Source organism: Chlamydotis macqueenii, chromosome 2 (assembly GCF_036417535.1).
Source record: "Chlamydotis macqueenii isolate bChlMac1 chromosome 2, bChlMac1.mat, whole genome shotgun sequence".
Taxonomy (NCBI): domain Eukaryota; kingdom Metazoa; phylum Chordata; class Aves; order Otidiformes; family Otididae; genus Chlamydotis; species Chlamydotis macqueenii.
The window spans coordinates 118554293-118580990 of NC_141557.1; the positions used below are offsets into that span (position 1 = coordinate 118554293).

The following is a 26698-nucleotide window of genomic DNA, read 5'->3' on the forward strand; positions in this document are numbered from 1 at the left end:
TATCATGATTACAGAATTGTTTAGACTAAATAACTTAATGTTTCAGCACTGTAGATTTCCATGGTTAGTGCTCTCTTCTCATTCCTGGTTTTTATAATGTTTTTCGTTCCATCTTGGAATTAATAAAGCGCAAGATAGATTCAGGCTGGGTCACAGAGCAATCAAACTGAATGACAAGCAATGTTGCGTACTTGAGAAGTGCAAAAGAACCGCTTGGCTGCAATTTGAAACAATCTGCCTCTTGAATTTGTGATCATGGCATTCTCATTCTTCTAAACCCCCAGTGATCAGTCTTCTATGAGATTTGCTTAGAAAACTTACAGTTTGAAAAAAAAACTCCACCATTTTGAGTCCTTTTTTAAATTCTCTGTTAACTGTTTTGGGTATTCTATGATCTGCTTATTATTATTACATAGAGATAGAGGCTGGAAATATTAATTGTGTTCTTTGTTTTCTATTTTAACAGAAGCTGAATCTTGTAGTTCACTTGTAGTAAATGACATTATTCACATGTGTCGTAGTTCAGCCCCAACTGGGACCAGACTATGCAGTCTCTCTCTCACTCTGCTCACCCTCCAAGAGAATAGGAGGAGATGATATAAGAAAAACGGCTCAAGGTTTGAGATAAGGCCGGGGAGAAATCCTTAAAGTTACCGTTACAGGCAAAACAGACTCGGGGAAAACTATTCATTTATTTCTAAAACTAGCAGGATAATGAGACAGAGAACAAGATAACCTCTCCCCACCCCTCCCTCTTCCTGGGCTTAACATTATCTCTACTACCTTCCCCCCGGCAAGCGGCACAGGGGGGAAGAGGGAATGGGGGTTGCAGTCAGTTCATCACACGTTGTTTCACGCCACTGCTTCGTTGTCGGGGGAAGAACTCCTCACATTCCTCCCCTGCTCCAACGTGGGGTCCCTCCCACAGGCCACAGTCCTTCGTGAAACTGCTCCGGCGTGGGTCATCTCTTCCACGGGGTGCAGTCCCTCCAGAACAGCCTCCCCAGCGGGCCCTCCACGGGCCACAGCTTCCTTCAGGAATGCACCTGCCCTGACATAGGGTCCTCCACGGGCTGCAGGTAGGTCTCTGCTCCCCCATGGGCTTCCATGGGCTGCAGGGGGACAACCTACTCCACCATGGTTATCACCAGGCTGCAGGGGAATCTTGGCCAGGAGCCGCATTGCTCTTCCCCCTCCTTCTGAACTGACCTTGGCGCCTGCAGCCATTCCTCTCAGAAGAAAAATTCTTCACAACAGGCTGGCAGACGCCTCTCAGGATCTTTTCACATCTCATTCACTTCTCATCTCCTCTCCACTTCTTGCAGCCAGGCTGGGCCGAGTTGGGCCCAGTCGGCTGCCCGGTGGGAGGCCAGAGGGTGAGGCCTGCAAGGCCCACAAGGCTCACGCCTCCCTCTCTCTGCCCCCCTCAGCTTTTTCATATCTTCTACCCTTTTTTTTCTGTTTTCCCCTTCTTAAATATGTTATCACAGAGGCATTATCACGGAACATTCTGCTACCAATCGGCTCGGCCTTGGCCAGCAGCAGGTCCACCCTAGGCCCAGCCGAGTCCACTGAACAAAGGGAAGCAACTTCTAGCAGTTTCCTACAGAAGCTACCACCTTAGGCCCCCCCCTCACACAAAACCAGAACAACATGGCTCCAAGAGATATAGCTTTAAAAAAAGAAAAAGCACTCTGTGTTGCAAGAGTCATGATACCATTGTGTAAGTTACTAATTCTGTTATCCTGCAGTACTTGAATAATGTAAAGAAAGATGAGTTAATAATTTTAAAAACTTTTTTGTTCCTTTGTCTTTACCAACGACTTAGAGACTAAATGCCCCTGGAACTGCTAGTACCATTCCATATGGGTTTCCAAGCAACTATGGGGAAAGGGTTGCATATATTATACATTCTGCGTTATGCATCAATTATTTAATCAAAAGTTCAAAAGGGCTTGATTTAGCATATTCCCTGCAGACAAATCCGTCATAAGGATTTTAGTCTGTAAGTGTTCACTCACAGCACAATATCCTGAAAATGAGCAGATTTTATTTTCTTTTCCTTTTAACTTTAAAAGTTTATTAATATACTTGACAGGTCATAATAGCTCTTAGAGATCTGACATATAATCTGTATATTTGGCGTGTTCATTGAGGGACTGCTATTCAGCCTTTTCTTCAATGTTAGCAGGAAGTGGGCTGTTATTACGTAAAGGGGTTGTCGTATCTCAGACGTTCTTGAGTATTTGCTCTTAAAGGTTACCACTGCAAGTCTGTCTCGTACAAGACTGCTACAAGAACTATCAGTGGACATTTGGAATTCATTTTAATGTCAAAAAGAGTGAACCAAACAAGGCTATATGTCTTAAACTTAATTTTCACTTGTTTAGAGAACGAGTTTTCAAACACACCCATGACTCCAAGTGGCTGCTGTTAAAAAATGAGTTGCAGAAGCTTGTCAGCTGATATTATTTTGCCCTTTACAGAGGAAAATGACTGAATTGGCTTCATTGGAGTGAGAAGTTGACAGGCACGTAGACTAGGCCACGTCCCAAGCATACCTCCATGCTGCCCTCTGCTACACAGGTGGCTCAGCCCTGCCTTGATGGAGACAGCTTTTGTAATTAGATCATAGCTGAAAATCCCTTCTTACTGACTTCCTGAACTCTGCTATAACTGCCATTCACTGTGCTGCTTCTGATGGCTTTTCTGATGCAGATTGAAGGTTGGACAGTCTGTTCGGTCCCCACTGATGTCTCTGAACATCTGCTGTTGGTAACAGGTGTCAGTCACCTTTGGTCTGGCAGGCTTTCGATTAGTTACCCAAAACCAGAAAGTTTGAGCATCTTATTTCACACCAGTCCTCCTAATGAACACTTCAAACAAAATAAAATGGATTATTATTAGCTTAGTACTCTTCTAGACAGTCTAAAAATTGCAAAATATATGCAGACATACAGTCTCATGCAAATAAACTGACACCTTGGTGATAACAGGATCACCATATCTTCTGAGGGATGCTGCTTTTTCACATAAGAGCTTTTTCTTCTTTCGCCCTCTTGTTTTTTCCCCTCAAACTGTAACAGTGTTTTTAAGTCTCCTCCTTCATCATATCCCTGTTCCTTCTTCAGCATCGTGTCATTATCTGTGGCATTTGCTTTATCTCTGACTTCTCTGCACACCTCATTCTCTTGGCTGCTCTCTCCTTTCCTGTTATTCTCTTGGCTCCCAATACCTTTCTTAGGCAAACCGTCTCTTACACTTGAGCGTTTTTCCCTTTGCCTGGGCTATTCTGGTCTGTCCTGTTCGGGTATTTTGCTGAGTCTGTCCTGATGTCACGCAAGCACCTCCATAATATGCCAGAGTGCATTAAGCAGTGTGACTTAATGCCTGTCACATGTTGGTCATTCTCTTAGTTTTTTGCCATAAGACACATGTTTATGTGAGAAAGGGGAAAAAAAGTAAGATGTCTTCCTTGGAGCAGATGTCAGTGAGCTGGTGATCATGGTCCTTTGTTCCTAGGGAACTTTCTAGGGAGCTTCCATCCATCATCTTGAACCAGCCCTACCTCCATTCTGGACTGAAAGCAGTAAGACTCGAAGACTCATACATGAGCTCAGTCCATATGTGCTTTCTGTGGAGAGTAAAAGACTGTTTTGATGTCCTTGCAGAAAATTATTTTCCTAAGAACATAAGCTGCAACGTTTTACCCTATCTGTGTGTTGTAGCATTGCATTCAAAGTGTCCTTCTCTACTGCGTCTGCCCAGCGGGGATTTTTGCTGAGGATTTTTTGCCTTTTCCTGGTCTTGATGCTGTCACTCAGCTCTGGAGAATGAACAGGCACTACACAGCTTTCCTCCACCTTAACCTCACAGTGTGCACCATTTTCTTGCCTAAACAGCGATCTCTGCTACAGCCTGCCATAGATGGTCCAAACTGTCTCCAGCCTTTCCATGTTCCCTTTCAGTATCCATGTTCTCAGTGGTTACGGACTTCTTCAAGGTGAAGACAGCAAATAGTCCACGTAAGAACAGAGTGTGGAGCCTGACATAATTTTTAGTATAATTCACTCCTTCTGTAATTCCCAAAGACTGTTTTTTTCCATGTTAATTTGTTTTCAGAGTTACATCAAAAGCCAGTCTGTGTATCCTCCAACAATATAGATCAACTTTGTAACAGCCAGAATATTCGAAGAGAAGCTTTAGCTTAATTGTTATCTCATGTTTTTACCCTCCAGCTGCACCTAGGATTATTTTCTTTAAGTCTTGGTGGAAAATTTTGTACAGCGTGTATCTGGTATGCTAGGACAAATTGTGAGAACAGAAGATGTTGGCCATAAAAATAATTTCCTGCTTTTATAAGTATGAAGAGACCACACAGTATAGTGTCTTCAGTGTGCACTCTTATTAATACAGTTCTGGAACTCTACACAATGAACGTTCGTCTTCCTGGCATTAATGTTTGTGATATACAATGGCTTTACAGAGCCAGTTTTCTTTGTGCTGAATTAAGGCATTTCTAGGCTGAATTCAGACTGAATTATATCTGTGATGCTATTGTTGGCCGCAATGGATTTCTAGCAGGGTATTTGCGAGCAGTCTTTGGCCCTTTGCTGTGCAAAGTGTGGGCTAATTCCAGGAAAATTTCTGTGTATGCTCAGCGTTTTCTTCGGTCCATATGCATGTCTCCTTTCCTGACAGGACGTAAATTGAAAGTAACTCTGTTGAACTCACTGACATTACTATGGCACAAAGGAAAGAATTAATCAGTCTCTGGGTGTATATTGTTTGAGGAGGTCAAACTCAATTTCTGATAAATGAAGCCAGCTCTAGTATCATATTGCATCTCTTGTAAGGGTGCTGATCTTCCCCAAGTTTAATTTTCCACATTTCATTCATGTATATTTTGCCTTGAAACTCTTATTTTGTTTTGGATTTGCAGGATATCTTTAAGGATTGCATGTGTAAAATAAAGCGTGACAGATAAGTGGCCACGTACTTTGAGGCACTTACTCCATCTAGGGGCCCTGACAACATCATTAAAGAGCTTCTGTCACACAGAGGAGGAAGGATAGATGTGTGGGACTTCACCTAAATCCCATTTATCTGTCATTTCCCATTCTGCAGTCTTGTTTCTTTTCTCATTGTTGCTGATTGTTGTGCTATGTTTCTGTCAACTGGAGCTTTTCTCCTTTTCTTGGCCCATTCCTCATACCTGTTTCCTTAAGAGATGTGAAGTTTTACTGCGTGTTACTGCAAATTGCTGCAATGGGAGCCACTGCAATTGCCTCCTGGTACTGGCATTCTGGTTACTGAGCAAATCAGCCAGGGAACTGGAGCACGGTGCGGCTCCTGCAGAAGACATTGCTTTGAATATGAGTAACAGCAGGAGGGCAAATGCGGAAAGATTGTGTGAACACAAAGCCAGAGTTTATTCTTTACAGTTTGTCTGAACAAGATATTGTCGACGCAAACGAATCTGATAAAAAAAAAAGGTATCATCCAGATACCAGGATCCATCTCTCTGTCTCAAAGCTGATTATAGCTCAGATCCCAGAAGATTTTGGGGCATATAAATCTGGTTGTTTTCAAATGTAGTAGATGTTTTAATACGCTATGAAATCTTGAACCTATGGCTGTAATTAGCACCTCCATTACCAATCTCAGCAAAAGGTTAAATAAGATTAGAGTCTGAACTGTCCTTATGACTTCAGGCATAAGATGCTTTCTCCTCTAAGTCCTGTATGTCACATGAATGTCCTACTTCATAACAGTGCTGTCACTCTCAGCAGCTGAGGTTGAGATTGGGATTTTGTCCCAGAAGCTCTCTGAATTGACCCAAACTCTCCAGAGGAGAGAAGCATATGCCATCACTCTTTAGTGTGTCTTTTCTGTTCTGGGGGTGAAAAATGCAATTCTGGTATCAGGCAGTTTACCCAAGCATTAAGGTCAGCTTAAATATTTATCTAATTATTTTTAATAGATAAAAATGTTTTGGACCAAATTTAGTCCATAAGAAATTATTTAAATTAATAGAATAAAGATCCCCTTAAGAATATGCATGTATGTAAAATATTGCATCTTTTCTGTTCAAGGAAATACACAAGTCCTGTTTCATTAGTATTCTGTCCCTTCTGTTGCTGTTTACAGTCTTACCAACCCTAAATGATTTTAAAAATTACAGAAAAAAAATTAACCGCGGGTCAAACAGGAGGCCGACAAACAGGAGGTGGGCCGAGCAGAGTCTTTGTCTTCAAGCGGTTTTAAATGCACAATAGATGCTCCTTTTTTTTTCCATTGACCTTTGTGATATAGCTGAACCTTAAGGACTGAGAATGTAATCTCAATCTTTTTTCTATAGCCATAAGGGAAGAAATTGTTGTAAAGAACCATTAAATTGCAGATTCTGTTATCAACATAAGCTATTTTTTGAAGAAAACATCAGTTAATATGAGATTGGGAATAATATCCTATATCCTTAGAGCTGATTACACATGCTACTTCAAAACTAACGGAAAAATTAAATAACCCAATTTGTTAGCATTTCTTTTCACCTTACACTTGCTTTTTGCTAGTAATAGTGCCAAAGTAAGAGGTAGTCCAAGAGGTAGAGGCATGGGGAGTTTTGGGGGGGCATAGAGGGAGCTGACAGCAGTTGTATCAAAGGAAAAAAACTGAAGTTATTTAAGAGATAAAGATGCCTGTTTAGTTAGAATTGTCATTTGAAGAAACGTATTTCTGGAGAAGACTTTATCACTGTAATACGGGCATTCAACATGAAGACCTTCTGCCTTTTCCACCTCACAACTTTGTTATGATTTGCCTCTTACATGTGATTGCCTGTACAGGACATCCCCACTGCCAGATCTCCAAGCACATAGTCTTCATTCAACCAAATACATAGACAAGACCATTTTTTGGAGACAGCACTGGGGATGCACAGCCCTTGATTTGTGTTATCTCGCTTGACATTGTGCCAGCAGAGTTAAAAATGTTACAGCAAATGTGTGCTGCATGTACTAAAACATACCCAGTAGTGCCATCCTGTGGTCAGGACTACAGCTACCAGAAGGCTTGTGCACCATGTCCTGCCTGCTTTCTAAAAGCTGTCTTGGGGTCGTTACACACAACCTGAGTCATGCCAGGCTCTAAAATTACGGTTTTCTTCTCATATGTTCATCATTTCTGAACATCTTTAGTCTACTAAATAGGAGGACTGGTATATGGCTGTTTCTTTTATCTGGAAGCATTTTTTTGAAAGTCCCTATAATTCAGTTTCTGTCACCAGATCTTTAGCCTGGATGATATTTGAAAATCAGCTCCAGATACAGTATCACCCAGCCTTAGAAATTTTTTTGCCGCCTTCTGGGGTTGCAGAAGCTTTTTTCTTGATATATTGTTTGCTGTAATACAGTACAGAAGAGTTATATTTCATTAAAAATTGAAAAGCTGTAATTTTACTAATTGAAATACAAACTCAGATGTAAGGCAAATTGACCTTATTTTAAGATAAATGAGAAAGCTGTTGTGTATCATATGTGTTTATTGACCAAGCTTTGTTACTTCACATCCCCATGAATTCTTTGGCTAATTTAAAAGTGACACTTGCAAAACTCATTTGAAGGAACTATTTAGTCAGCCTCAGGCATGATCACACAATGGCTCAAATAAAGGCTTTCTTATTAAAATAATATTATGGTGGGATAACAAGAATAATAGAGATGCATAATCTAGGAATACTGTTGCCTGTTTGGGAAAGGGTTATATAAAGTTTCTGGCTGTGGAATACAAGGAGCAACAGGTCTGCTATTTACACATTGGTCTTTAATTCATAAATATGATTAAGTCTTAAAACAGGAAAATTATAATCAATGCATTTAAGCTATATAACTTATTAGCAACAGTGCAGAGTTCTAACTGAGTGGTCTTTCCTGGTTATCATCAAAATATTAAGGAGCTTATTACAGTTAGATTTAAAAAATTATTTTATTTTTCATATGTCACACTTCATTCAGCATTTTGAATAAATTATTTCAAAGTGTGTTTAAAAAAAGGAAACACTTTCCCAGCATCTGGGTGACAGGTAGATGACAACACTTTCCCAGCCTGGCTCTGCAGGGTGCATCGCCCACCGTTCCCTTTTGCAGAATCGACTGTCATTAGTGCTGCTCCTCAGAGTGACTGATGGCCTCTTCTGCCACCCACAGAGAGCCCTTCAGGCGTCACTTAAATATAGGTGAGGAGAAACAGGCAGGAGGTGACAGCAGGGGGAGAAGGAACTTTTACTGTAAGTTAAATTAATGCAAAAGAGAATAAGTTTACTGGAGATCTTTACATACTCTTGCACCTTGGTGGATTTGTCAGGTATCGTATTAAAAGTGAAAAGACTACATTTCAGTGTGGTCTTTTTACTAATCGTTATTTCTCCTTAGTAGCACTTGGCCAAGTTGACAGACGCTTCCAACAAGTCACATTTGTTTGATGTGCTGTAGCGATCGGAATCTTGGAATGTTTTAGAATAACTCCTTTTCCTTCTGAGCAGAGCAGTAGATGAAGATATATGATGCAAGCCTGGGTGCACAGACAGGAGAACCTTTAAAACTTTTCCCCAAAATACTCAGTGCCTTGGTTCTACACAGCACGTCCTGCCAATTTCCAGACACCCAGCAGCCAGGTTTGGCAGCTGCTCAGAAATGTCTCCTGTGCTTGCCGTGTGCAGCTAGCTAGCACATGGACAGAGAGCCCAGCTCCTGATGGGTCGGAGGACATCACTTGTGCAGACTGATTCCGCACGCCATTTTGCACACAGTCCAGCATGTCCTATGTGGTGTGTACCACTGGGACAGGTGGTCTACATGAATGCAATGAGTCCAAATGCAACTGGCTTACTCCACGTTTGGAAGAAAGATGTTTCCATTGGTTGATCTGAATGTTTAGTTCCTTGTCAAGGCACTCTTGCTCACTCTGGGGGTCCATCATTGGGATGAGCAGGTAGAAGTGGTGAGCAGTATTCCAGCTTCTTGCTGGGCTAGCACGTACCACAGATCTGTGCACTCTCACAGGACAGGCAAAGAGATAACAGGAAGGAATGCATGGAACTGACAGAGGACAGAATGAAACCATTACTTCCCTCAGAAATCCTGTGGCGTTTGAGGGAATGTTTGAGTATGCAGAGTGCTGTGAAGGCGCTCTGTACACCTCACACAAAAACTCTTGAAGATATGAAGGACTCTTTCCCAAGCATTCAAGGGGCCTCAGAATAAGCTCTGTGGGTTTTTTTTGTTTACTGCACATGTCAGAAAAGGGACTTGGACCACAGCTTACTTGAGCAATGGCTTTGGAGAAAAAACAGTGTGACAACACTGATTCCTCTCCATTAAGAGTTATTATATGCTTTTGCAGTGTAAGTTAACGACTAGACAAGGACATAACAGAATCACTGAGGCTGACAGGGACCTCTGGAGAGAGCACGGTCAGCTAGAACAGGTTGCTCTGGCTCCATCTTCTTTATTGTCTTGCATCAAAGCAATTTATACACACTTAGTAAGACTCCTTGAGCCTTCTCTCCTCCAGGCTGAACAGTCCCAGCTCTCTCAGCCTCTGCCCATATGACAGTTACTACTGTCCCTTCATCATCTTTGCGGTCCTTTACTGGACTTCAGACCCAGTGCTCCAGATATGTCACCAGTGCTGATTAAAGGGGAAGAATCACCTCGCTCCACTTGCTGGCAATGCACTGCCCTGTGCAGCCCAGGAGGATGTTGGCTGCCTTTGCTGAAAAGGAGTTTTGCTGGTCAGTATCCAGCCTGTACTGGCACACGGTTATTCCTTTCCATGTTCAGGACTTTATATTTCTATTTGTTGCACTTTATGAAGTTTGTGTTTTTCTCCAGCCTGTTGAGGTCCCCCTGAATGGCAGCCCAGCCCTCTGGTGTATCAGTCACTCCTCTCAGTTTTGTATCAGCTGCTGAGGTTGCACTCTGTCCCATCATCCAGGTCATTAGTTAAGATGTTGAACAGGTTTGGCCCCAGTATCAAGCCTAGGAGTATACCACTGAGGTCCAGCTGGATTTGGTGCCACTGATCACAAGATTTTCAGCCAATGTGGTCAGCCAGTTTTCAGTCCACCTCACTGTCCACTTGTACAACCCACACTTACTAGTTTGCCAGTAAGGAGATTGCAGGAGACAGTGTTGAAAGCCTTGCTGAAGTCAGAATAAAGAATATCCACTACTCTCCCTTCTCCTGTGAGCTAATCATTGCATTGTGGAAGGCAAAGAGATTGGTCAAGCATGATTATTCTATCATAAATCATTGCTGACTGCTTCCAATCAACTTCTTGTCCTTAATATGCTTGGAAATGGCTTCCAGGAGGATTCGTTCCATCCCCTTTCTAGATACTGAAGTGAAGTTTTAGTTTGCTGGATCCTTCTTCTTGCTCTTCTTGGAAATAAGAGCGACAGTGGCTTTCTCACAACCCTCAGGAACCTTGCTCAATTGCCACAACCTTTCAAAGACAATCAAGTGGTTTTGCATTGACATCAGTCAGCTCCCCTCGGCACTCGTGGGTACATTTCCCATCCATTCCTATGGACTTGATTATGTTGGTCTGTTTAAACATCCCCTAACTGGATCCTCTTCCACCAAGGTTGTCATCCTTGCTCCACACTGTCCCACTTGTTGCAGGGACCTTCATATTGAAGACGAAGCTTACCAGTAAGCCTTGGCAAATTCAGTTCCAGGTGGGCAGTCTTTGATGTGGCTTTGATTTTTGTGTTTACTGTTGGTTATCAATATAGCATCCTCTTACAACTTTTCATACTATTTTATGAGTCTCATACACACATCTGTAAAAATTAAAGCATTTTGAGATCAGAATAACATGTCAGTAAATATTCTGAATATATTGTTAATTTCTTCTTTAAGTTTCCAGTATTTACTCACCAATCACTGCATCTCCAAAACCCAGAAATCAAGTGAAATAGTAAGAAGATGCAGTGAAATACATTTTGACATTAACACATTCGAATATGTGCTGATGATCTACCACCACTCTCATTTTTGGAAAACAGTGGTGACCATCCCAAGAGCTGTTGATGGCCTGCAGAGCATTTGGAAGTCACCCAATGCACACGAAGCTTATTGGATCAACTGCCTAGTGAGTGCCCAGCTATGCTAGAAATCACTGGGCTGTATGAGCTGTGTCTGGCAGCAGAGGTAGGCGAGGGAGGTAGGTGAGGAGCCTGAGAAACGTGGAAGCAGAGATAGGAATGTACAGAACATTTCCAGGTATGATCTGAGTGGAGGTTCAGATAATTGGACAATGAGTAGCCCGGGTGTGCCAGGCCATGTAGGGTGACAGCTGTCACCAGATGTACCCAGCCAAAGAGCTGGGTACCTCATTTCAGCCCTGCGCAGAAGCAACACCCTGGTACATTTTCTTTGGCACGAGGGAGCGTAAAAGACTGCGAGTCATCATAGCTGGCATGTTGATCTAGTGGTGGGATGTGGAGATAAAGCTTTTGGTGATCATGCTACAGCTGACTGGTTTGAGGGGCAGCTTGGCCACAAGCAGGTGTAGTTCAGAGGGAAAACACGCCTCGCTTGATCCTCTGTTACCCTCCTGGCAGCAGGAGAGAGAGAGCCAAACAGAAGGAGTGAGCGACTCCCAGGGCTTTGTAGCAATGACGATGACAAATGGCTCCAATACCCTGGTTTGTGATGGGTTCATCGATTCTAATAAAAAAAAAAAAAAAAGAATTATCTAACATATTTTATAATGTTTTTAGGATTGTTAGAAAGGGAAGCATAAATCTTTCTCTTTTAATGAAATCCACCTGAAATACCTGACATACATTCAAGTGCCATTGATTTCAAATGACAGTACGAGTATGTTTAAACTCAAGTATGTCTGTAAGAGCTTTGCTGGACTAGAATCTTAGTCAAATGTATACTAAAATTTTGGAAATAATTTAAATTAATACTTCTTTTAAAGTTTTTCCTGTATTCACCACAAAGGAAAATCTATCAAGGAGGAATTCTGTCCTAACTATCAATTGGGCATGTTTAACCTTGATTTCGTTAGACCTACTGTATATTAAGTAAATTTGTGCTGATTATTAAAGCCCTAATTTAGTCGCTTTCCCTCTTTGAGTAAATGTGATCTCCTCTTCCATGTTCATTTAGTAACAAATGGAAAGATAACATTGTAGAGTTCATGGTTCCGGTGGAATACAAAAAATGCAGTAGAACAGATGAGGATTTTTGTGTAAGTAGATTTGTTTAATGGTAAGAAAGCTTACGCATACAGACTGTTTTTAATTTATGGTTTTTACTACTTAGGAGATAAACTTCCACTAGAGTTTTCTTTTTTTCACTTGCTTAGGGCAACATCATTTCTTGACAACTGATGTTTGAAGTAATCTGCCTCCTTTGAGATTAGTGATATAGCCAAGATTATCTAAATCTCACATCCTTTACATAATTCTAAATAAACTGCATGATGAAAAGAAGACATAGTTTTTCAATACATAAATAAATGTTAATTTTTTTTTGCTTTGAGTTGAAAAAAAAGAGTGTAGTCCATCTCTTCTCTCCCATTTTGACTCTTAAGATAACTTTATCTACCAAACAGAAAATTAGTAGTTGCAAGTAAATTAAAGTTACTAGTTACAATAAATTAACAATACATTGGCTTCCTGCTAATGAAGAGACTGAAAAACACTTGAAGAAAAGAGGGAGGATCAAGATCAATAAAATTGATGTATGTGTTTGTAGTAAGCAACATAATTTTGTCCTGAATTCTGCTTTCTCCAGATGTGTCCAGAGTACAGGTCTTCCACAAATTAGTCTGTTGACAGAGTTGTAGGTGATGGAATTCTGCAATGTAACTACTAATTACTCTTTTTCATCATCAGAGTAGTAAAAGGCAATAAGAAAAGATGTTCTGAACACAGGCAAATGCAGAAGGGCAGGGTGTAAAACTTCAAGGGTGTCTGAAAAGTTTTTAGTTTGAGGAAGAGCTAAAACTCCTTTCCAATTGAGCCAGCCGTCTTTCACTCGCCCTTACATCCTGCAGAGAGGCGCTGATCAATTCAGTTACAATGTGCTGGCCACAGGCACTCTCCAAATGTTTCAACAGGTGAAGTAGTGCACTGAAGGAAGTAATATTTGTTATGTGAAGCATATTTTCATGCATTAATCTTAATTCTCTGCAATTCAGCCAAGGTCTCATTAAAGCATGCATTTGTTGGTAACAATTGCTGTGGAGTGAATGGCAGCCATCTGTAATCTGCATCCTCCCACTTCTGTCCAGATACTGAACTTTATTTACATTGACTAATCACTATCTGTTACAGAATGTAGTTAAATATGAAAGCCTCTATGACAGTGTTTAAACATTACTTAATCTCATAGAAGTTAAATTAGCAGACAGTGTGCAGACAATGCCGTAGATCTAATAATGCAGTTGTTTAGCTTACCTGTGACTTTAGAAATCACTTAACAGAAAATCTAAGAGGAAATATACAGTTTAGCAGTTGCTTGTGGAAATCATTACCTTTTTTTCCGACATCAGGCAGATGAAGGAGATCTTCTATGCCTGGATAGCTGTGCTGTTTAAAAAGTGCAAGGCCTTTGAAGGATCTATGAAGATTGGCTGGGCTGTGTGATTTTGGACTGCCTTACACTGCACAGGTGCTAGATACAAGTAGCTTTTACTCCTATGGCCTAGTGATCATCTGTCGGCACTGAAGAAACAGCAGGCAGATTTCTGTAGCTTTAAAGATCTGTTTCAGAAAGGGCATCTTTCTCATGTTGAGGGATAATTCGCTTTTCAGAGGGAAGTGTGGATAAGGCAACAAAAGTGGCAACAGCAATGGGAAGTTCAAAACAAACTTGTAGAGTTTGACTTTGTTGAGAGAATTTAAGGCAGATGTTAGGAGAGAGAAAGCTCTCCTGCATCTGTAAGCTGTTCGTTACACTGCAAACTTTTTGTTAGCATCATAGTAGTACATAGAAATCAGATTCAGCTTTTATTGCACTACTTCTTGTGAACAAAGAACTGCCTTCTTCAGTGAGATTAAAAGAGTCTCAGGGGTGGATAAATAAATAAATCAGCATAGCAGGTATTACAGAAAATGAGTAGCAGAGAGGATGAAAATTAAAATGAGAGGAATGTAAGCTTGTGCACAGTTTACAAGATTGACATTCTGTTATTATGTTGAAAAGACTACAGATACCATATCAGCTGTAGGCATAAATTTCTAATAGTACAAATGAATAGAGTGGAGCTTGTAGAGGCCTATTTTTCTGCGCCTTTTCCCAGTATGGATAGGTTGACTTGGCAGCACGATATAATATGTAAAAAAAGTCTGCTTACTAAGTGAGTAAACGTAAGAAAATAGGATTCACAGTGATCCATAGGGCACCACACCCAGATGTGATCTGTGCAGGGTTAAGCGATGCTGTGTGAGAGGCTGTGACTATGGCAGGATCTGGTATCTGTTCATGCGGATTAAAGTATTTATTATTCATATTTTATGTAAAACTTGAATTATTCTATGCCATGTAGTAGTCAGAACAGAAGAGATATCTTTTCTTAGTGTTTAAAGAGCAAGGTGTGGGATTCATCTCAGTTAACTTTATCAGCTCTGAGGTTACATGTCTCATGTAAACTTGTGGCTTTAGGCCTTGCCTGTAGTCAGTGAAGAAATACGGGCACCTTCAAAGCACTGTTCATCCCACCTGTCTCCAGACACCTACTTTAAGGTGCCTTTTTCTGCCACTGACGTTAGAGGGAGCCTTGATCACCAGTTGACAGTAGACAATTTTTTACATTTGAATTTAGGTGAGTGAATTATTTTCCATTACAACCGACTTGAGTAAAGGCCAGAGACTTCAGTGCTGTGTACAAACTCTCTGTGTGATTTTGAGACAGACATTTCAACAGATATTTTCAAAATTAGCAGATCTTGTTAAAAAGTCTGGCTCCTGTCCATCTTCCATTTCCTCCTCCAGGGTGTATTACTTCCCAGTCTCTGCAGAGAGATTTGAAATTCATGAATAAAATGCAAAATAAAATGGTGCAGTTGGATTGTTGTTTATTCAGCTTCAAGTGGAACCAAAGTGTTTCTGGGGAAAAAAAAAAGCCTAAGTAAAATTATTTATAGTACAAATGCACAGCAGTTCCTTGAGACTAATATTTTATGGGGACTAATATTTATGGGTGGGGGCCTGTTACTGCTGGGTAATTTCCAGTAAGTCATTTTCTTATTCATGTGCCCTACCTTTCTGGCATACCAATGAATATAGCTTATGAGGCTTTCAGGTTAAAGTTAACACTAAAAGACTACAAAGCACTACAAGTGTTACACTAAAAAGGGTAATATTTGTTACCCTTTAAATTCCCCTTTTTCCCCTCTGCCACACTCATGCACTCCCAGAAAAACAGCCTACCCCTATTTATTCTTTTCCCACTACCGCTGGTGTTACTGATTTTACACTCTTTTTCAGTTTTTATGATAGGGTTGCCGTAGTAATTTCTGCCTCGTTCAGCAGTGCTGTTAAGCTAGTACCTCTGTTTGTGCTGTTTCTCGGGTTGCTATCTTGTTAGTGCAGCCTCAAGTCAAGGTTAGCCATCTGCATATGCATTTGTCCCTTTTTGCTATTTGTTATGCCTGGTAATTTCTCACATTGGTATCTTGTTAGCGTAGCTACAGTTCAGGTTCGACAGTTGGCACACATACCCTCACACCCACAGAATCACAGAATCACAGAATCACAGAATTATCAAGATTGGAAAAGACCTAAAAGATCATCCAGTCCAACCATCACCAATACTTCTCAGCTAAATCATATCCCTCAACACAACATCCAAACGTTTCTTGAACACCCCCATGGTCGGTGACTCCACCACCTTCCTGGGCAGTGCATTCCAGTGCCTGACTACCCTTTCCGAGAAGTAATATTTCCTAATGTCCAGCCTGAATCTCCCCTGGCACAGCTTGAAACCATTGCCTCTAGTTCTATCACTGTCTACAGGAGAGAAAAGGCCGACCCCTAGCTCACTACAACCTGCCTTCAGGAAGCTATAGAGTGCAATGAGGTCTCCCCTGAGCCTCCTCTTCTCCAGACTGAACAATCCCAGCTCCCTCAGCCGCTCCTCATAAGGCCTGTGCTCCAGACCCCTCACCAGCTTCGTAGCCCTCCTCTGAACGCGTTCCAGGGCCTCAATGTCTTTCTTGCAGTGAGGGGCCCAAAACTGAACACAGTACTCGAGGTGCGGCCTCACCAGTGCCGAGTACAGGGGGACAATTACCTCCCTGTTCCTGCTAGTAACACTGTTTTTGATGCAAGCCAGGATGCCGTTGGCCTTCTTGGCCACCCGGGCACACTGTCGGCTCATGCTCAGCCGAGCATCAATCAGTACCCCCAGGTCCGTTTCCTCCACACAGTCCTCCAGCCACTCCGCCCCAAGCCTATAGCACTGCCTGGGGTTGTTGTGGCCGAAGTGCAGGACTCGGCATTTGGTCTTGTTGAACCTCAATCCCATTGGCTTCAGCCCAGCTCTCCAGCCTGTCCAGATCCCTCTGTAGGGCCTCGCTACCCCCAGGCAGATCCACACTCCCAGCCAATTTGGTGTCATCTGCGAACTTACTGAGGGTGCACTCAATGCCCTCATCCAGATCATCAATAAAGATATTGAAGAGGACAGGCCCCAGCACCGACCCCTGGGGAACATCACTTGTGACCGGTAGCCAGCTGGATTTAACTCCATTCACCACCACTCTCTGAGCCCGGCCCTCCAGCCAGCTCCTTACCCAGCCAAGAGTGTACCCATCCAAGCCATGGGCTGCCAGCTTCTGCAGGAGAATACCGTGGGAGACAGTGTCAAAGGCTCTGCTGAAGTCTAGGTAGACCACATCAACAGCCTTTCCCTCATCCAGCAGATGGGTCACTTGATCATAAAAGGAGATCAGGTTGGTCAAACAGGACCTGCCCTTCATGAACCCATGCTGGCTAGGCCTGATCCCCCGGCCATCCCGCACATGCCGCATGATCTCCCTCAAGACTATCTGTTCCATAACCTTCCCTGTAACCGAGGTCAGGCTAACAGGCCTGTAGTTCCCCGGATCCTCCTTACAACCTTTCTTGTAAATGGGAGTCACGTTGGCAATCCTCCAGTCTTCCGGGACCTCACCAGTCAACAAGGAGCGCTGATAGATGATGGAAAGCGGCTTGGCTATCACCTCCGCCAGTTCCCTCAGCACTCTTGGGTGGATCTCAAGCACTCTTGGGTGGATCTCGAGAAGCCAGCTTGATGTAACTGCTTGTGGAAGCACCTCCTCCTTTCATTTCCTTGGTCTGAATTGCCAGAAACAGCCCTCATGGCCAGTGACAGCTAGACTTTGAGAGAAACGTCACGCTTCACCTTCTACTTTCTGCCTGCCCTTCCCCTCTTAATAAGGCCGCAAAATGCATGCACGTGGTCCAGCCTGTTGCTGCATCTTCTGGCCTATCGCTCTGTATTTCTTCCTTGGCTGCCTTACAGTGGTGACCTGGAGTGGGAAATGCTCATTAACCGTTCTCTCCAGGCGATGGCCTGTTTTTGGTGACTTTTTCCATTCTCTGCCTACTCCGGCCTCTGAGCCATGTGGAGAAGCTGCCAGAAAGGGTCAGTGATTATGTGCAGGCTGTCTTCCTGGAGATCATTCATCTCCCATTTGCCCAGATTATCTCTGTGGCAACTTGATGGTGAAAACTGATTGAATGGGAATGGGAATTACTCCATTAAAAGGATCTGAGACCTGTGCCAGGTTTTTTACAGGGAGGATGGTCTTCCCCCAGCTAGAAGACAAACCGTAAAGAATTCAGGGAGGTTGTGTGCCCCACCCACCTGGCTTGATTCAGGACAACACTCTGAAGATAACTTGCCATCATACAAGGTTACCTATTTAATACAAAGGCCAAATAAATATTCAAGTGTCACAATGGAACTGCATCTTTCAGTTTTTCCCAATTATTTGCTATAGAACAGCAAGAAGTAGTTGAAAAGTGCCTTGTCTAGTACCTGAAGTAGTTGCTGCTGCAGTAACCGCTCACCTGTATGGTGTATCTTTCTCCTGTGGTAGCAGGGTGTATGAGATTATTTTTTTTTCTTGAGGTAGAAGAAAAGTAACCCAATCATAGGGAAAAATTCTAGACTAAGTAAAACGACTATATCTGGTTTCATTATCTATCTAGTATCAGCTTACATTTCCCTGCCGTCAGACCATCATGTCACATTGCACTCTGAGACAGCACCTGCAAACCAAGCAAGTAAAAATATAATGATGAGGATTAGAATAAAATTTCTCTATCCACAAAAAAAAAAGCATCTTCTTCCGCATACAGATGGCTCTTGATATGTCATAAGATTATATCACCGTGCTAAATAGTAAGAGCTGTACAGTAGTTTCTCTGGTAAACAAAAAGAGAATTTGCACCCTGAACCTCATGATTTGTTATTGGCAGTTTAGTAGGACAGTAGGTAGTACTTAAGATTAAAAAAGGGGTGATTCTTTGAGTTCAGGTCTGAACAAAATCCAAATTTTTAATGAATTAGAATTGTTTTTTATTTTTGACACAGTCCATCACTTCTGGAAATGCCGATCTGTGGCAAGCCAATCATACTGCCACAGTAACAGTGCTGTGCAGACAAGATTTCTGTTTGGGGACAATTTGAAGGGTGAGCAGAGATGGTCCTTTAAGCTGTCCTTGTGGGTAAAAACAGCCCCCATGGAATTCAGCTTAGACCAGGACTTTATCAAAGAGAGAGATTTAACAAATCATTTGGCAAATATATTTAGAAGACACGAAATATGGCTTTGATATCACTTCATTACCTGTTCTTTGTTTAAATGTAGCTTGTCTACCCTGACTCAGTTACAGTTCTGTTTCTGTAAAATATTTTGCTTTCCATACAAATTGCTGAAAAGAATTTTCAAATTGTCAGTACGTGATAAGCACTTAGCATTCATAGGATCTTCTGAAAAGCCCATCTGCTATGCAAATTAATAGCTAAGAGTAATTTCTGAATGAGGATTCATAGAGGCATGGTTCATAAAAACAATTAGCGTATGTTTGCCTTCCAGGGATTTCTATAAAATACAGATTTCTACTTGAGTACTTCATACAATGAAGAATGATTTCCTGAGCTGAAGTTGTACTCATTACAACTAATAATATCAATATATTGTTTGCTTATTAACGGATTTGAATTTTATTTGCTCATTTTTTCACCAACTTCAATTCTCAGTGATGGAGAATACTTTCATTTGTTTAATTATTCATGAAGTGTGTCCTGCATGATTGTGTTATTCCCCACGCTGTGGGATGAGGTGACTTTTTTTCTCACTTGCTTTCAGAAGCGTGTGTCTGCGCTGACTCTTTCTGTCCTGTCCCCTAGTGCACCTGGTGGACATCTGGAATGTGATAGAAGCCTTACGGGAAAACGCACTGAACAACCTGGATCCCAGCATCGAACTGAACGTGGCTCGCCTGGAAGCTGTGATTTCAACAATCTTCTACCAGCTCAACAAACGGATGCCAACGACCCACCAGATCAACGTGGAGCAATCCATCAGCTTACTGCTCAACTTCTTGCTAGCAGCCTTTGATCCGTAAGTCTGCCTTTCTTAGCCACGTGTGCTTCCTTCCTCTCCTGACTGGTGGAAGGATTTTCCTTGCTCCGGAAATATCTTTGGAAAACAATTGAACAAGCTAAATTGTGACCCAAATAATGAGCATGTGAATAGTGCTAACTAGGGAGAGAACCTAAATTAAGGACCTCTGCTTTCTCTTCTGTTGAGCCAAATTCAGCACAACTGTGTTTTCATCCAGTAACTCAGACTTGTTCCAGTTTATATCAAAGAAGAATTATCTACAGAAACAAATTTACATCCACTTCTAATCTGCCTTGTTATTTATTGACACACCAGTGGCTGACACCACTGCAATGCCTCTGCAGCAGTGCCATGGGTTAATAGCTCATTATTTTGAAAGAGCTCATTATCCTGCAAGTTCTTGCAGCTGTAAGCAATTTTTTTTCTGGCTCATGCCAGTGCAGCGTGATTTTGAGACCATGGCAGAAATAGGATAAAGACCTGGAGGTGATGCTGAAATTCATGCTGTTTGTTAGTGCATGGGACTTGTATTACAAAAAGGACAAGTTCAAGACAGAGCGAGGCACTTACCTTAACGAGTATACTGTGTGTACATATTACAGTTTCTGAATACATAGTCATCAACTTGTACTGCAGTATTTGTAGTCCTCAAAACCGAATTATTTGAGAACAGTGGTTAAGTCTGACAGATGCAAATGACTTATTGCCTCTTTATGGCTTGTATTTTGAAAATTCAGCAGCTGAAAACACTAGCCATGATGCGTTAAAATAAAGATGTTGCTCCTTTCCCCTCCCTCTTTCCCTTCCCCTCGCTTGAGGGCCCTGGTGCTGAGTACCGTCAAGCACCTTTCAGAGCCAGACTAGTCAGCAGCTCAGTTGCCATGACAACAGGGAGAAAAAAGTAGTTGTTCCACATGATGAGGCTGCACCCAACCTCCCCTCCAGCTCCTTTGAGGGGAAAAAAAAAGAAGCCAATCCATTGTGAAACCATAGGCTTCAGGAATATTTTTCTCCCTTCAAGGCAGTAAAAGACGGAACAGGCATTTTAATTTGTATCACTGTGGCTGTGACAAGAACACTGAAGGATGACAAAAATGGCCGGACACATGCATTGGTACATGCCGCAAGCAAACTGCTTCCCAGCTGGTAAACACAAGGAAAGACCCAGGGTCATGGAAGCAAGACCTGCAATAAAGTGCTTGGTTTGTAGCTTGCTGTAACAGAAGTAGAGATCTCAGCTAGACGTTAAGGCTACTTGCAGAGGAGGAGAGGATTTTACTCCCATGTAGGGAAACAGAGAATATGCTTAAAAGGGCAAGCTTTTGCTTTCCCTGAAAACATCCCACGTGCTGTTGGTCGTGACTTGTTTTTGGGCTCCTGTAAGGACCTCCTGGGGGTCAGGAGGCTGTAGCCCTCACTCTGTTCACCAAGTGGCAAATCAGTCTGTTGTGCTGCCTCAAGCAGAGTTCACAGGATGCACTTTCCAGAAGAACAGAGACACCCAAAGGACCCCTCAGGAACAGGTTCAGGTGCAGTCTGAGATATTGAAGTTCAGGCTTCATGGAGATCTGTGTCAACTAGATCTCTCTTTACTGTAGTGGGAGTTTGGACACCTATCACAGGTAAAGATGTAGAAGTTAAGCATCTGATTCTCAAAATGTTCCCTACCCTTTAGTATGATTCAGATTATTGACATTGAGGGCCAGGTGTTGGTTTAGCAACCACTGGTGGTCCAGCTTTCCCCATTACTGTGAAACAGAGGGAGGGAGACGGCTCCTACATGCTAGAGGGGCAGTGTGAGAGCTGCTGAGGTCTAACCAGGGCTGATGTCTCTGCTTCCCATGTGGCTCCTTTCCTTCCCTTCCCCTGCAGTGCAGCAGGAATGTTCTTTGCTGAAGGCTATGAATTGGTACAAGAAAGAGCAAGGTCTTTTCTTGTGGTCCCATGCTCAGAGGGAAGCAATGCATATAGCGGGGACAGGAATGGAACTGTGAGGCAAGATGAAGTCTTTTTCTCACTCTCCCCCCATTTATAGAAACTGGACAGTTAAACTAAATTGCCTGCAGTCTTCTCTGATAAAAAAAGGGATTTTACTAGGTGCATGAATCATACTGAAATCACGACAGTCACCCCTAAAATAATCCTGTTATCTCTGAGCTGAGTTCACTCCTCTACTTCTTAGCCTTGTGTTTTAAGGAAACAGTTGGCCTGCAGAAGTGTTGTCCAAATTTCTAGGTGGCTACTGAGGAATTATTTTTCATGTTTATTAATGAATGTTAATATGATCACATTTGATTCTATGAATGCAGACAACAATGAAAATACCCCAAAACCCTAAAAAACCCAGAGCAGCTTTCTAAGACCAAAACGGTAGACCAAGACCAAATAGCATTTCAGTGTAAATGAGAAGGGTGTTCTAAGTGATCATGGATGGTTTTGGTGTTTGTGGCTGTGCAGAGAAATGGTGCTCCTGCTCTACTGTGAGCAGGTCCAGAAAAGGTTTTGTGGTTTCTCATGTCCCGTTTGAAATGCAAAGGAAGAGAGTGAAGAAATCGAGTCTCTGACTTAACATATATGCGAGGACCACAAGGGACAAGCTCATGTGTGATTTGAAATCTAATAAGCCTACCACTGTCTCAATTATTTATTTCTAGCCGCTTGTGTATTGTGCTGGCTAAAGATCCTCCAAACTTTAAACAGAGCTTCTTTCTTCATTTATTGCCTGCTGAAAATCTGGCAAGTTTCTCTGCCCTCTGGCAGAAGGGAATATTTCACTTGCAATATAGATGTCTTCTCAGGAGCTAGAACCTGGCTGGCAAAACTTAAGAGGAACCATAGTGCAATGCCATGGCATGTGGGCCAGCTTGCCCATTGCCTGTGCTGAACTTTCATTCGAATTTTTTTATTACTTTTTCGTGGCCTTGGGGATTCATTAGGCCTACAGAGAACTGTATTTCCCTTCTGCTGAACCCTGAAGGGAGGAAAAAGGGGGGCAAAAATTATAGCGTATAAGGTTTTGTGTGACATGGACTCCGGTGTTCCTTCATGCTAAGCCAAAACCAAGTGCAACCTTATAAAACTGCAAGTCAACAAAATCAAAATTCGTAAACAGAAATACTACTCCAATTAATTTGCTACTAGTGTGTGAAAGTCAGCATTATGTAGCAGAGGACCTCAGCAAACCAAAACCAGTGAGCAGAATGAGGTGGTGAGACTTAAAAAAATCTGGACAAAAACATGCCTGATTTGCATTTTTAGCTGCGTGTTAAAATTGGACGATAGATTTTGCTTCAAGGTCTAAGGTGATTAACTGACTATGCGAAATAATAGCATACTTCCTTCACTGGCACGCAAGTGCTATATAAAAAGATGACAAGTTCAAACTTCTCTGAAAAATTAATCCTGGGCTGGTGTCAAAGCCTGCGCAGGTGGCTAGGTGGAATGTCAGCCTCATTCAATCGAACCATTCCCAAAAAGAGTCTTTTTAAACAGACCATAAAATATTCTGTGCTAGATCATCTTCAGCGCCGACTCAATATTGCAATACAGCTATTCCTGCTGCAAAGTTTAACTGAGAAGATCATAGCTGATTTTTCTCTGTCCCTTGACATACCTGTCCTACGAATGGAGCTATGAGCTCTGGGCTATGAAACAGACCCAATCTGGCTGGAGGGGCTTGACTTCTACAAAGAAAAGAGGAAATCTTCATGACTGTTTAATCAAATGCACATTTGAATCATACTGAGTTCAGTACATAGAGATGTTCAGTATCTGTTTTGGAAGTACAACTTCTTGCTCATCCATCTGTTCAGAGCTGTGAAGTCTTTAATCCCCTCTCTTTTCCACCTTCACTAATCATTGCAAACCATACAGGCCAGCTAGCTTTTACGAAGGAAGTCCAGCAAAGGCATTTCAGAGATTTAGTCATTATGCATTTTGCTCTTCTGACTGAAATAATTTTGCTTGATTCCAATAAAATTTCCTCTCTGAAACCTGTTTGTGAAAATGGGAATTTGTGATTACAGCCTCTGACATTTCAGAATTGGCTGCCCAATTAAAGTGGGCAGTAGGAGGCCAACAAGAAACCAAAGAAATTCTGTTACTTTTGGAAAAGATAAAGTGTTGGGGGAGCATCCCTTCATGCCTAGTTAATGAGAAAAATCATATTTTCTCAGTGTCCATTTCATGGGACACATTTGCTGTTTCTAAAGATGTGGTGTTATTTCTTTATAGCTTTCCCCACCATATGGCTGTCTCATTATGAGTGTTGCTAGAGATCCTGACAAATGTCGGTGTCATCCATTTGGTCCCGCTGTCCTTGCTGACCCAAAAGGCAAATTCAGTCCCTGGAGCTGGACTTAGCCTTGTATGGTGTGTGGATTTTATCAGGCAGTTTATGGGGCTTCCTTGCTCTGGGGAGAGGCTGTCTCTCTCTGCAGCCATGCATTTGAAGAGGAAACCTTCTGGTCTGCTCTGGTGTCTAAAAGCATGTGTTATTTTTTGCCCTTTTTTCCCCAAGCAGCAGGAGATAACCTTAAGCCCTGGCCATCATTCCTTTTCCTAAGTACTCCATCCTGTGTTGTTGCTAAGTGCATATCGGCTTCAAGGTTTGCCTTTGCCATCATTTATGGCTTTTCTGTAGAGATCTGAAGAGTAACCTCAGTAAGAGAGGCGCTATATAAAATCCAAGTATTTTCTATCTTCTCCTGTTTCCACTAGTAAAATTTTTATCTCTTTCCTTTACCCAGCCTAAAGCTTCTTTCTGGGAGTGTCGACTTCAGTAGAGATCTTCATGCTGCTGTGAGCCACTGCTTCAGCATTTGCTTTTGCGCAGCAAACACTGTGAGGCCCCAGCCCTGCCAGTCAAGGGCATCTGTAGTGCTTAAACATAGCTTAGGGCACTTCTGGGTCCAAATGATACTGGCAAGTCTTAGGTCCCATTATCCTGTCCGTTCATCAGTCATATTTGTTTGTATATGCGTGTATGTATATGTATGCACACGCACACACATATATATTTGGAGGGCAAATTGAATTTATACTGACTCTAGTGGTGCTTTTATGAATACAAATGACCGATACAAAATACAGTGTCAAAACTAATCAACTCAAATGTAGAGATTGAAGAGATAAATGAAATATTTTCTTTTTCTGTTCCTCTGTTCTATAACCATTTGAGTATGGGAAAAGCTGATGGCTCTAGGGTGGAAAACTGAAGGCGAGTTGATATGTGTCTGCCACTCAAGAATGTAATCCTGTTAGTAAATGTAACTAAACCTACTGGGAAGAATAATCTAAATCTGAAGCACTTCCACTTTGGCTTTATTTTTTCCTCTAATTCTTGCATTGCTTCTTAATAATGCCATTGCTTCCACTTGGCATTTATTTTTCTTAAGTGTTAACAACTCTTTTGAAGGCAGGTGAAAACCTCATGATGAAACAGGGCAGGGAAAAAAGTATCCCAAAGGTCTAAAGGGCAGCATGCACAAAGAGAATACAAACTGGCCAAATTCTCAGCCATAGCTGCAGCAGTGCTAGGTCCTGGTTTACACAAATTAGAATCCAGTCAACAAAGGATGGAAATACTGAAGACTGGAAATTCCTATGCTGTGATTTCAATCTTACGAAGCTATTCAAAGAGAATGTAATGCCATGAAAAAGAAAATGTGCACGAAAGGCAGCATTGAAGAACATAGTAAAGATTTATTTCTTAAATACTGAAGTAGTGAATTTTTTTTTGTCTAAATCTCTGTTTGACTTTCTGACAACAAGCAGGATTTTAAATGCATATAAAGAATATTTAGAATTAATATTTAGAATCATGGGTTACACTGAGCTAGAACTAAATCTAATTCATTGAACTGTATGGGTTATTTGCTAGCCAAGCTTACGGAACGGACTCATTTTGTGAAGTCTGAGTGACTTAATAATGAACATGGCAGTGAGGCATGTAGCATGCTTTAATGTACTGATACGAGTACGCCATTCGTGTCGACTGTATATGTATATGTTGTGTGTAAGCTTGCTTTGGGATGAGCAGAGAGAGACACAGTCACAGGCTTTCTGTCTTTACAGAATCAGATTATATTTTAGTCTGATCAGAACAATTTTCTTCATTAAAATTGCAAGTGAGAATCAACTCACTAATTTCATAAATATTGATGGAGAGCTTAATTTCTATATATTTCTATTGCCAGTGCAGTTACACTATCTTATGTAAGAGATAATTCTATATATTTTAACAGGAAATCCTTTATAAGCTTAGTGTTCCCTGACAGAGTAAAGACTGAAGGTCACAGAACCTCTATTTCCAAAAAATTACACAAAATTCTATTTTCTGGTTCCATCACTAGCCCTATCAGTGAAATTCAGAAGGAGACATGGCTGCCATTTTGCTAAGCTCACAGATGTTGGTTGTCTGTTTTCTACAGCATGATGACAATATATTCTCACTGATGCCATTAAACAGACGTATGGTAAGGGGTTTGAATGACAGCAAAAAGTTACTCCAGTCCAACTGTGGACTCTGCTTTTTAGTAAGACTCTTGAGAATTCCAAGAAAAACCACACCTACATTCCAACGTTTGGATGCGAAAAAAAAAGAACATTAAAAAGCAGATGAAGTTAGGGCACGTTCATTCTCATCTTTGTAAAGAGATTGAACATTACAGCATCTTTGTTCTGCAGTTCCTGTCAATGCTCTGGACTTAGTTTTGCCTAAACTGAGGGCATAGGTGTTTTAGGAGTTATGAGTGCCTTGCAGTGTGTGAAGTCATGTAATACTCACGCAACTCGAATATCCCAAGGTTTCTGTAATGGCAGGTAATCATTGGGAACTGTCATGACTGTGGAGGGAAAATAAGACAGCAAAAGGAACAATAAAATTAATCTGTTGGCTGCTTCAAGACAGTTGAAGGAAGAGGTGACAATGTGTGAACACTGCATCCTGAGAGTGCAGTATATGGTCTGATCCTTACAGTGAGAAAAAAAAAGTCTTGTTTTTTCCTGAAAATGATGGTATTTATAGAGAAAAC

The 26698-nt window shown here is 41.7% G+C and overlaps 1 protein-coding gene across 6 annotated transcripts in view; it reads left to right on the top strand.

Moving 5' to 3' along the window:
• Positions 1 to 26698, top strand: part of DTNA (dystrobrevin alpha) — a 234292-nt gene that overhangs the window by 142268 nt on the left and 65326 nt on the right. For all 6 annotated transcript variants that reach the window (XM_086740776.1, XM_086740782.1, XM_086740778.1 and 3 more), the window contains one exon: positions 19448 to 19661. In XM_086740776.1, coding sequence (XP_086596902.1) covers positions 19448 to 19661 — 214 coding nt within the window. The remainder of the gene's footprint in view (positions 1 to 19447; positions 19662 to 26698) is intronic.